The sequence below is a fragment of the Heptranchias perlo genome, chromosome 1, assembly GCF_035084215.1.
Source record: "Heptranchias perlo isolate sHepPer1 chromosome 1, sHepPer1.hap1, whole genome shotgun sequence".
NCBI lineage: Eukaryota > Metazoa > Chordata > Chondrichthyes > Hexanchiformes > Hexanchidae > Heptranchias > Heptranchias perlo.
Window position 1 is genome coordinate 82696875 of NC_090325.1, and position 12064 is coordinate 82708938.

A 12064-nucleotide genomic window follows, 5' to 3' on the forward strand; every position below is an offset into this window, starting at 1 on the left:
AAAAAAAAATCTCCAGGTTTCTAGGAGCCTCCAACAAGCAGAAATCTCAAGAAAGCTCTTGGAGAGCTGGAGATAGTCAAGGGGATCAGGTTCACACGGCACTATCTGCAGACAATTCTCAAACTATCCCCAAAAACACAACTGCAGGATGTTTTATCATCTTAAAGTGTGTTGATTAACGGGAAATGTCACATGCTTGTTCAAACGCCAAAAGCAAAAGAAAAGGACCCCAGTTAACTTTTCAAGATCCGAAAGACCAATCTCCGGTCGGATCCGATCCACGTGTATCGTTGATCTGGGCTGCAGCTCCTTTGTTTACCTTTCATTGCTCTACAGTTAAAGTACACAAAACGTCTTTCACTAACAATCAAAACCAAGGCAAGCTTTTCAGTGTGAGCACCAAACCAAAATAAATTAAACTGATCAGTAATTTCAGAAGTAAGAAACAGTCCTTTCCTTACCTTGATGAACAGTCAGAATAAGCAGTAGAGCAGGAGCCCAGCGACGAGCCATGGTGAAAGGAAGGGACTGGGTGTTTATTCCATTGAATCACCTGTTGGAGTTAAACTCTAGGCACGGAGATTACTAAGTCCCAACTCCGCACGGTTCTGATCCGCCCTGATCCTCTCACTTGTTTTATAGACTGACGGCTCTGACGCGTTTCCCTTTTTCTTCCTAGTCTGGTTTGCCCTCGGCCCGTGTCAACCCTTCTATTGTTGACTCTGACACTATTGCTTTTGTTGGTGTGGATGTATTTGAATAACCGCCACCCAGCGTTAACAATCTCTTTAAAAAAAACTCTCCACTTTGTTTTGAACTTGGCTGTTTAAACTAATCGGTGAAATTACAGCCACTGTCGAATGTATATTAAAGTTAAGTAAAAACTGAAAATGTTGGGAATATAAAGCAGGTTAGTCAGCATCTGTAAAGCGAAAACGCAGGTTTACCTCAAGCAAAATACTGCAGATGCTGGAAATCTGAAATAAAAACAGAAAATGCTGGAAAAGCTGTGCAAGTGAGCAGCATCTGTGAAGAAAAAAAGTTAACACTTAGAACCATAGAAAAGATGCAGCATAGAAGGGGGCCATTCATCCCATCGTGTCCGCGCTGGCTCGAAGAACAACCAGGTGCCCATTCTAATCCCACCTTCCAGCACCTGGTCCATAGTCCTGCAGCTTACAACACTTTAGGTGCAGGTCCAGGTACTTTTTAAAAGAGTTGAGGGTCCCTGCCTCTACCACCAATTCGGGCAGTGAATTCCATACACCCACCACCCTCCGGGTAAAAAAGATTGATGATCCATTTAGCATATCATCCCTTCTCACAACTGTAATTGATTCTTTAACCAATAATGCTACCCCCCCTCCTTTTTATCACCCACTCTATCCTACCTGAAAACTCTTTATCCAGGGATATTGAGCTGCCAATTATCCCCCTCTTTAAGCCAGGTTTCCATTATAGCAATGATATCATGCTGCCATATGTCTATCTGTGCCCTTAGCTCACCTGCTTTGTTTGTAATACTCCTTGCATTGAAATATATATCCTTTAACCCCGTCAAATTCCTGTGCTGAACACTACTTAACCTTTGCTTCTTTCGCCTTTCTGAGTCGCTAACTACGTCTCTAACTGCTTTTCTACTTCCCATTTCCTGGTGTGAATTTGTCCTATCTGTACCTGCCCTTTAGTTCCCATCCCCCGGACATACTAGTTTAAACCCTCCCCAACAGAACTAGCAAATGCCCCCGCGATGATATTGGTCCTGGTTCTGCATGGGTGCAACCCGTCCAGCTTGTACAGGTCCCGCCTTTCCCAGAATCGGTCCCATTGCCTCAGGAATTTAAACCCCTCCCTCCTACACCATCTCTCAAGCCATGCATTCATCTGGTCTATTCTCCTATTTCTGCTCTCGCTAGCACGTGGCACTGGGAGTAATCCTGAGATTACTACCTTAGAAGTCCTGCTTTTTAATTTATTTCCTAACTCCCTATATTCTGCTTGCAGGACCTCATCCCTTTTTTTAACCGATGTCATTGGTACCGATATGGAACATGAACTCTGGCTGTTCACCCTCCCCCTTCAGAATGTCCTGCAGCCGCTCCGTGACATCCTTGACCCAAGCACCAGGGAGGCAACATACCATCCTGGAGTCACGTCTGCAGTCGCAGAAATGCCTATCTGTTCCCCTTAAGATGCAATTCCCTATCACTACTGCTCTCCAATTCTTTTTCCTCTCCTCCTGTGCAGCTGAGTCACTTGTGGTGCCACGGTCTTGGCTTTTGCTGCATTCCCCTGATAAGCCATCTCCCCCAACAATATCCAAAGCGGAATATCTGTTTGAGAGAGAGATGGCCCCAGGGGACTTATTCATTCATGGGCTGTGGGCGTCGCTGGCAAGGCCAGCATTTATTGCCCATCCCTAATTGCCCTTGAGAAGGTGGTAGTGAGCCGCCTTCTTGAACCGCTGCAGTCCGTTTGGTGAAGGTTATCCCACAGTGCTGTTAGGTTACAGGATTTTGACCGAGCGACAATGAAGGAATGGCAATATATTTCCAAGTCGGGATGGTGTGCGACTTGGAGGGGAACGTGCAGGTGGTGTTGTTCACATGTGCCTGCTGCCCTTGTCCTTCTAGGTGGTAGAGGTCGTGGGTTTGGGAGGTGTTGTCGAAGAAGCCTTGGTGAGTTGCTGCAGTGCATCCTGTGGATGGTACACACTGCAACCACGGTGCGCCGGTGGTGGAGGGAGTGAATGTTTAGGGTGGTGGATGGGGTGCCAATCAAGCGGGCTGCTTTGTCCTGGATGGTGTCGAGCTTCTTGAGTGTTGTTGGAGCTGCACTCATCCAGGCAAGTGGAGAGTATTCCATCACACTCCTGACTTGTGCCTTGTAGATAGTGGAAAGGCTTTGGGGAGTCAGGAGGTGAATCACTCGCTGCAGAATACCCAGCCCCTGACCCGCTCTTGTAGCCACAGTATTTATGTGGCTGGTCCAGTTAAGTTTCTGGTCAATGGTGAACCCCAGGATGTTGATGTTGGAGGATTCGGCAATGGTAATGCCGTTGAATGTCAAGGGGAGGTGGTTAGATTCTGTCCTGTTGGAGATGGTCGTTGCCTGGCACTTGTCTGGCGTGAATGTTACTTGCCACTTATCAGCCCAAGCCTGGATGTTGTCCAGGTCTTGCTGCATGCGGGCTCGGACTGCTTCATTATCTGAGGGGTTGCGAATGTAACTAAACACTGTACAATCATCAGCGAACATCCCCATTTCTGACCTTATGATGGAGGGAAGGTCATTGTTGAAGCAGCTGAAGATGGTTGGGCCTAGGACACTGCCCTGAGGAACTCCTGCAGCAATGTCCTGGGGCTGAGATGATTGGCCTCCAACAACTCACACCATCTTCCTTTTGTGCTCGGTATGATTCCAGTCACTGGAGAGTTTTCCCCCTAATTCCCATTGACTTCAATTTTACCAGGGCTCCTTGGTGCCACACTCGGTCAAATGCTGCCTTGATGTCAAGGACAGTCACTCTCACCTCACCTCTGGATTTCAGCTCTTTTATCTATGTTTGGACCAAGGTTGTAATGAGGTCTGGAGCCGAGTGGTACTGGCGGAACCCAAACTAAGCATCGTTGAGCAGGTTATTGGTGAGTAAGTGCCGCTTGATAGCACTGTCAACGACACCTTCCATTACTTTGCTGATGATTGAGAGTAGACTGATGGGGCGGTAATTGGCCGGATTGGATTTGTCCTGCTATTTGTGAACAGGACATACCTGGGCAATTTTCCACATTGTCGGGTGGATGCCAGTGTTGTAGCTGTACTGGAACAGTTTGGCTTGAGGAGCGGCTAGTTCTGGAGCACAAGTCTTCAGCACTACAGCCAGGATGTTGTCGGGGCCCATAGCCTTTGCTGTATCCAGTGCACTCAGCCGTTTCTTGATATCACATGGAGTGAATCGAATTGGCTGAAGACTGGCTTCTGTGATGGTGGGGATATCGGGAGGAGGCTGAGATGGATTATCCACTCGTCACTTCTGGCTGAAGATGGTTGCAAACGCTCCATCATGCTGGACTCCGCCATCATCGAGGATGGGGATGTTTACAGAGCCTCCTCCTCCCGTTAGTTGGTTAATTGTCCACCACTATGCACAACTGGATGTGGCAGGACTGCAGAGCTTTGATCTGATCCGTTGGTTGTGGAATCGCTTAGCTCTGTCTATAGCATGTTGCTTCCACTGTTTAGCATGCATGTAGTCCTGTGTTGTAGCTTCAGCAGGTTGGCACCTCATTTTTAGGTAGGCCTGGTGCTGCTCCTGGCATGCTCTTCCACACTCCTCATTGAACCAGGGTTGATCCCCTGGTTTGTTGGTAATGGTAGAGTGAGGAATATGTCGGGCCATGAGGTTACAGATTATGCTGGAGTACAATTCTGCTGCTGCTGATGGCCCACAGCGCCTCATGGATACCCAGTTTTGAGCTGCTAGATCTGTTGTGAATCTATCCCATTTAGCATGGTGGTAGTGCCACACAACACATTGGATGGTATCCTCAGTGCGAAGACGGGACTTCGTTTCCACGAGGATTGTGCGGTGGTCACTCCTACCAATGCTGTCATGGACAGATGCATTTGCGACAGGTAGACTGGTGAGGACGAGGTCAAGTAGGTTTTTCCCTCACGTTGGTTCGCTCACCACCTGCCGCAGGCCCCGTCTGGCCGCTATGTCCTTCAGGACTCGGCCAGTCGTAATGCCACCGAGCCACTCTTGGTTGATGGACATTGAAGTCCCCCACCCAGAGTACATTTTGTGTCCTTGCTACCCTCAGTGCTTCTCAACATGGAGGAAGACTGATTTATCAGCTGAGGGAGGGCGGTAGGTGGTAATCAGCAGGAGGTTTCCTTGCCCCTGTTTGACCTGATGCCATGAGATCCGGAGTCAATGTTGAGGACCCCCAGGGCCACTCCCTCCTGACTGTATATCACTGTACCACCACCTCTGGTGTGTCTGTCCTGCCGGTGGGACAGGACATACCCAGGGGATGGTGATGGAAGAGTCTGGGACATTGGCTGAACAGTATGATTCTGTGAGTATAGCTATGTCAGGCTGTTGCTTGACTAGTCTGTGGGACAGCTTTCCCAATTTTGGCACAAGTTCCCAGATGTTCGTGAGGAAGACTTTGCAGGGTCGACTGGGCTTATGCTGCGTCTGGTGCCTAGTGGTCCGTCCGGTTTTATTCTTATTATGACTTTTCATAGCAAGATTGTACAACTGAGTGGCTTGTTAGGCCATTTCAGATGGGCGATTAAGAATCAACCACATTGCTGTGGGTTTGGAGTCACATGTAGGCTAGACCAGGTAAGAACGGCAGGTTTCCTTCCCTAAAGGGCGTTAGTGAACCAGATGAGTTTTTACAACAATCCAGTAGTTTCATGGCCACCATTACTAATACTAGTTTTTTTTATTCCAGAACTTAATTTTAATTAATTGAATTTTAAATTCACCAGCTGCCATAGCAGGATTTGAATTCATGACTCTGGGTTACTAGTCCAGTAACATAACCACTCTGCCACTGTCCTCCTGCTCTACCTGCCTAGTCCTTTTACACTGCCTGGCAGTCACTCATTTCCTTTCTGCCTGCGTAATCTTTACCAGCGGTGTGACCACCTCACTGAACGTGCTATCCACGATAATCTCAGCATCACGGATGCTCCACATTGAATCCACCCGCAGCTCCGGCTCCGAAATGCGGTTAGCCAGTAGCTGCAGCTGGACATACTTCCTGCACACATGGTCGCCAGGGACACCGGTAATGTCCATGACTTCCCACATAGTGCAGGAGGAGCATATCACAGGTGCGAGCTCTGCTGCCATGACTTGCCTTAAATTAAGCTCGTTAGTTACTCCCTTTAAGGAGTTTGCTCCTTTAAATTACTCTTAATTTAGAGAATGTTAACTACATTAGGGACCTTGATTCACTAAAAAACGCTATTTGCTATAAGACCTGCAGACCTTACCTTTCTTTTTACTTTAGTTACTGCACTGTAGAATAGTAGAAATACTCACCTGAACCTACATACCAATCAGCTGCCTCCCCTGCGCCACGCCACTTGTTCTGACCAAAAGGTCTTCTCCACAGATGCTGACTCACTTGCTGAGCTTTTCCAGCATTTTCTGTTTTTATCATAGGTTAATCTCTCGGGTGTAAGACCCTACACCGAAAAGGTTAACCAGTCTTTTCTCACACATGCTCCCTGGCCTGCTGTATATTTCCACCATTTTCTGGTTTCATTTCAGATTTCCAATGTTTGCTGTTTTTCGTTTTATTTGTGTTAAATGGTTTGGAATTTTGCATATCATATTGTGTCCAGATGTGTACTATTCACCAGAAGTGTGGGCTTGGAAAAAAGCAGCAGTTACTACAGTTTAAAACTCAGGGTACAGTCACCCCTACATTTATTTTGGCAAGAGAGGGAAATGGGTATCATCTGCTACATATTGTCAAAGAAAGCATGCCTGCTGGACTTTCCTGGGGATAACATACAATCCACAAACCTCCTTTTGGAAATGGTGGATAGAATTGATTCTGTGCTATAGATGTACCTGGGTGTAATAACCAACATACTGAAAATGCATATTACTACAAGAAAGTCCAGATGGCATATTCCACTTCAAAGAAAATGTAAACAGTACGCATTTTTTTTGCATTTAGCAACAGGAGCAGAGGGTAAGTAATACTACCTTTCTCACCCTTCTCCAGTTTGCCGATATCTGCTTTGTGCTTGTGCCTCCAGCAATTGGTCGAGCACCAGTGCAATTATTTACTCTGAGCAGATTGCAACGTGAAAACTTTCACCTACTGACCATAAAGCCCTTGAAACTGCAAAGCAGAGGCTCACATTAGGTTGACAGAAAGATACAAACTGTTCTGACTGGGGGGTGGGGGGGACCCTGCACCCCGTTAGCATCATCCCACTGCTATTTTTAAAATGTTCCTCGAACATTAAAATCAATCGATCCAAATCATAGAAAGGTTACAGCACAGAAAGAGGCCATTCAGCCCATCAAGTCCGTGCCGGCTCTATGCAAGAGCAATCCAGCTAGTCCCGCTCCCCCACCCTATCCCCGTAGCCCTGCAAACTTTTTCCTTTCAAATACTTATCCAATTCCCTTTTGAAGCCCATGATTGAAACTGCCTCCACCACCCCCTCAGGCTGTGCATTCCAGATCCTAACCACTTGCTGTGTTTTTTAAAAAAAGCTTTTCCTTATGTAATCTTTTGTTCTTTTGCCTATCACTTTAAATCTATGTCTTCTGGTTCTTGACCCTTCCGCCAATGGGAACAGTTTCTCTATCTCCTCTGTCTAGACCCTTCATGATTTTGAATACCTCGATCAAATCTCCTCTCAACCATCTCTGTTCCAAGGAGAACAACCCCAGCTTCTCCACTCTATCCACATAACTAAAGTCCTCAGCCCTGGAATCCTGGAATCATTCTAGTAAATCTCTTCTGCACCCTCTCTAAGGTCTTCACATCCTTCCTAAAGTGTGGTGCCCAGAACTGGTCACAATACTCCAGTTGTGGCTGAACCAGTGTTTTATAAAGGTTCATCATGACTTCCATACTTTTGTAGTCTATGCCTCTATTTATAAAGCCCAGGAACCTGTATGCTTTTTTAACTGCTTTCTCAACCTGCCCTGCCACCTTCAACGATTTGTACACATATACCCTCAGGTCTCTCTATCCCTGTACCCCTTTTAGAGTTGTGTCCTTTAGTTTATATTGCCTCTCCTCGTTCTTCCTACCAAAATATATCACATGGCATTTTTTGCGTTAAATTTCATCTGCCACATGTCCACCCATGCCACCAGCCTGTCTGTATCCTCTTGAAGTCTATCACTATCCTCCTCACTGTTTACTACCCTTCCAAGTTTTATGTCCTCTGCAAATTTGGAAACTGTGCCCTGTACACCCAAGTCCAAGTCATTAATATATATCAAGAAAAGCAATGGTCCCAGTATCGACCCCTGGGGAACACCACTGTACACCTCCCTCCAATCCAAAAAACAACCGTTCACCACTATTCTGTTTCCTGTCACTTAGCCAATTCTGTATCCATGTTGCTACTGCCCCCTTTATTCCATGGGCCACAATCTTGAAGATAAGCCTACCATGCGGCACTTTATCAAATGCCTTTTGAAAGTCCATATACACCACATCAACTGTATTGCCCTCATCTATCCTCTCTGTCACCTCATCGAAAAACTCTATCAGGTTAATTAAACACAATTTGCCATTAACAAATCCATGCTGGCTTTCCCTAATCAATCCACCCTCATCCAAGTGACTGTTAATGCTGTCCCAGATTATCGTTTCTAAAAGTTTCCCCACCACTGAGGTTAAACTGACTGGCCTATAGTTGCTGAGTTTATCCTTTTTTGAACAAGGGTGTAACATTTGCAATTCTCCAGTCCTCTGGCACCACCTCCATACCTACGGATGTTTGGAAGATTATGGCCAGTTCCTCCGCAATTTCCACCCTTACTTCCCTCAGCAACCTAGGATGCATCCCATCCGGACCAGGTGACTTATCTACTTTAAGTACAGCTGGCCTTTCAAGTACCTCTTCTTTATCACTTTTTAGTCCATCCAGTATCTCAACTATATCTTCCTTTACTGAGACCCTGGCAGCATCTTCTTCCTTGGTAAAGACAGATGCAAAGTATTCATTTAGTACCTCGGCCATCCCCTCTGCCTCCATGAGTAGATCTCCTTTATGGTCCCTAATTGGCCCTACCCCCCCTTACTACCCATTTACTGTTTACAGTAATACAATAACTTACTGATAGTCTATTGTAACTGATAGTAATAGGTGTAATGTCTCAATATCCTACCTGTAACCAGTAGTAATCCTATTACCCGTTGATAGTCACCCTGTAATTACAGCCAGAATCTCCCTACACTGCACAAGATACGGTCAGGCTCCCCAGTCAATGCCACTTTTAACAATCCTCATCTCTCTCTCCCTATCTCTTTGGACTCTGGTTTGGACTTAGGTTCTCTGTGAAGGTAACAACTCTGAACTGAGAGCCTCAGTCAGAGCCAATCTGTATTTGCACTTCACAAGTCAAAAACTGCTGACACAGACTGACCTGAACCAAACCGAGAGATCTCACAAGGGCAGCAGGCTTGGTATTTGGTGCATTTCTCACAGGGCACATTGTCCTAAACTCAGCTCAGTACCAACATTTCAAAACCACTCCCTGGGCTTAGACTCAATGAAGGAGAGTTTTCATTTAGCATTCTTTAAAGGCCTCTACTGAAATATCAATGATCTATTAGCTTTAGTTGCTCTCTCATTTCTTTGAATTTAGCCTGTTTAAAGTAATATACTAAATATGAGGAGCCAGGTATATCTTAGTCCCAGATCTTGCTAAACTTGATAATTATGTGGTCTCTATCCCCCCTGGTGTACAACTTCCATTTCCTGTATGTTGTTTGGATCATTTATGAATACCAGGTCAATATGAGCACGGCTTCTCACAACTTCCTTTACGCACTGAGTCATGAAGCAGTCTTGCATTACATTTATCAACTCTGACTCTAAACTACTTGGGTTTTTCAATTTATATTTGGTTGATTGGAGTCTCCCATTAAAATAACTTTCATATTCTTATCAACTCTTCATAAAGCAAACTTTCCTCCTTCTTATGCTGTAGCATATCTCTAGTGTTAGCTGGAATATTTTGCATTAGAAATAGCTAACTAGAGTAGTTCATTATGTAGCTCATGCCCTCCCACAGGATCAACATCATTTATCTCCCAGTTGTCCATGGCTTATTGGCCGCATCACCTTTTTTTGCCCACTCTGTCCTTTCTGAACATTCATTGTCCCTGAATGCTATATTAATTTCCATTTCTTGGTGTAGCCATGTTTTTGGTATTCCCACCACATCATAGTTCCTTACAGCCACAATAATCTCTAATGCTGCTAGCATTCACGTGTAACTGTAGATTTGTCTCCTTTCATGGCCCCCGGTATCTGCTTTCTCCTGGTCGCTGGTACTCAGTTTCTGTATCTATGCTCACCTGTTGACTACCTTCAGCTGTATGATCTGCCCCACCTGGAATCCAGTTATCTTGTTGCCTTCCCCTCCCTCATCTAGTTCAAATGATTTTCAATTGCTTCCTCAACGTTCCCTGGAAGTCTCTTTGTTTCTATTTAATTTGGCTGCAGCCTGTTTCTCTTGCACCAGTCCTTTTCATTCTGACAAATTTTCCCATTTATGAAGGTACACGTCCCAAATACCAGCTATTTAAGTTGACATCAGCATTGCAACCCATGTATCAGTATTGCAGTGTTTCAGAAGATAAATCAGCTTTACTCATGGGATTGGAGCTTTGTTAGCCAATAAGATCAGTGGGAGGGCAGGACTGGAGGCTGTCAGAATCAATCGGGCTGACAGAAATTTTTTTTAAATGGGTTAATTAAAATAACACACAGAGGAACGTATTGAGCATCTTCTGTTATTGCCATCAATTTCTAGCCTCAGGTATATTAAGGTTTTAGAAAAAGAAGAAACATGAAATACACAGCAGGTTGAACCATATCTAAAGGAGAAAAGACAGATTCACATTTGGATCTGACCCTTTCTCAGAACTCAGGTCTAAGCTTTGTTTCAATGATATTGACTTACCCATATCCCTCTGAAGCTACTTTAAAATAAAAGTGGTTTGTTTCAAATGGTTAAATCAGTACATCTTCAAACTTGATAATTACTCACTTTGTCTGGGCAGCCATGGGTTTTTGACTTGTGAATGCAGACTGCATCGTCAAATGTGATTGCTGTAGGTGCGTGTTGTAAAATGCTTCATTTCACAAATTAACATGATGTATCCAGGGTTAGACTCCCAATGAAGAGGAGGGGGGCCCTGTATAGTTGTAGATGTCCCTGCATCTACTTATGTTTTCATATTTAAATTATCTGTATCCTTTCCAGGAGAAATTATTTTTGAAATGCAGAATCAAAGTAGGCTCCAAAATCTGGAAAATGCACTAAATAAAGTGCAGAGCACCAGAGAAAATAAATCTCATTCCTTTCATTCATACCCCCTTCTGTAATTTACCACTGCTGCAAACTGCATTTGTGTACTTCAGCCTTTTCCCATTGCAATTAAAGTGGTAACACCTGCAGCCTAAGTTATGACAAGTCCACATTTCACTGCACTTCTAGTGTAACCCAGTGTTTTCAAACATCATGAGGCCTACATTCAGGAATGATTTTAAGCTCTTTTGAAGGTTCTGGTCAGCTTTTGCCATCTTTCTAGATTTCCATGTATGTGAAGGTAACATTGATGTTTTGACAACATGTTGCCAGTCATCCATTTAAATCCTCCCTTTTATTGGTATTCTCCTTTTCCAAACACCGCAACTATACACCGGAGAGAACAGTACTTTACATGCACAATCTTTGAGTTTCTCATAGCAGTACACGGTTTTCAACCCACTATTCAAGGAAAATCCAATTACAGGCATTTTCCACGACTAGACTCACCCACAATATTAAAATTGGGCTGACTTCAAAATTGACACATGGGTCAGCACACAATGGGTCAGCCAGCTGCAGTTCACACAAGAACCCACTTCAGGTTGTGCTTATACCTGATTAGTAAAGCTACATTTTTAACTTCAATTATGAGGGCTGTTAAAGTTATTAAGTGTTTAATGGTACTCCATCTCATTGCTCCTTATCTTAACCATTAATATTAACCAGAAAGGTATATGATCACAAAGCAGAGATCAGGTGCAGAATCCTGTTATACCTGGCCATCAGTTTTTTAAAAAAAAATAATAGCAGAATTGCAGCAGGTATTTCCAAGATTAGAGAAATTAGTCCCTGATGGTCAACATTTTTGCAATGTGTTATTGTGCTATTCAAGTAGATTCTCTGTGGGGCCAGAGAAATCGGTGAAGATAATGCACAGTAAGCCAGCAGGGTCAATCTCCTGGAATTTTCTGATGAAGGTCAAAATTATATATTCACGGTGAGTTCCCTGCCCATATTAGG

The 12064-nt window shown here is 44.5% G+C and overlaps 1 protein-coding gene across 1 annotated transcript in view; it reads right to left on the bottom strand.

The window, feature by feature from the left end:
* The window catches only part of kita (KIT proto-oncogene, receptor tyrosine kinase a), an 83542-nt gene extending 82853 nt beyond the window's left edge, over window positions 1-689 (bottom strand). Inside the window, exon 1 of the mRNA XM_067987393.1 lies at window positions 462-689. Coding sequence (XP_067843494.1) covers window positions 462-513 — 52 coding nt within the window. The 5' untranslated portion in view covers window positions 514-689. The remainder of the gene's footprint in view (window positions 1-461) is intronic.
* Between the last annotated feature and the right edge of the window lie 11375 nt (window positions 690-12064).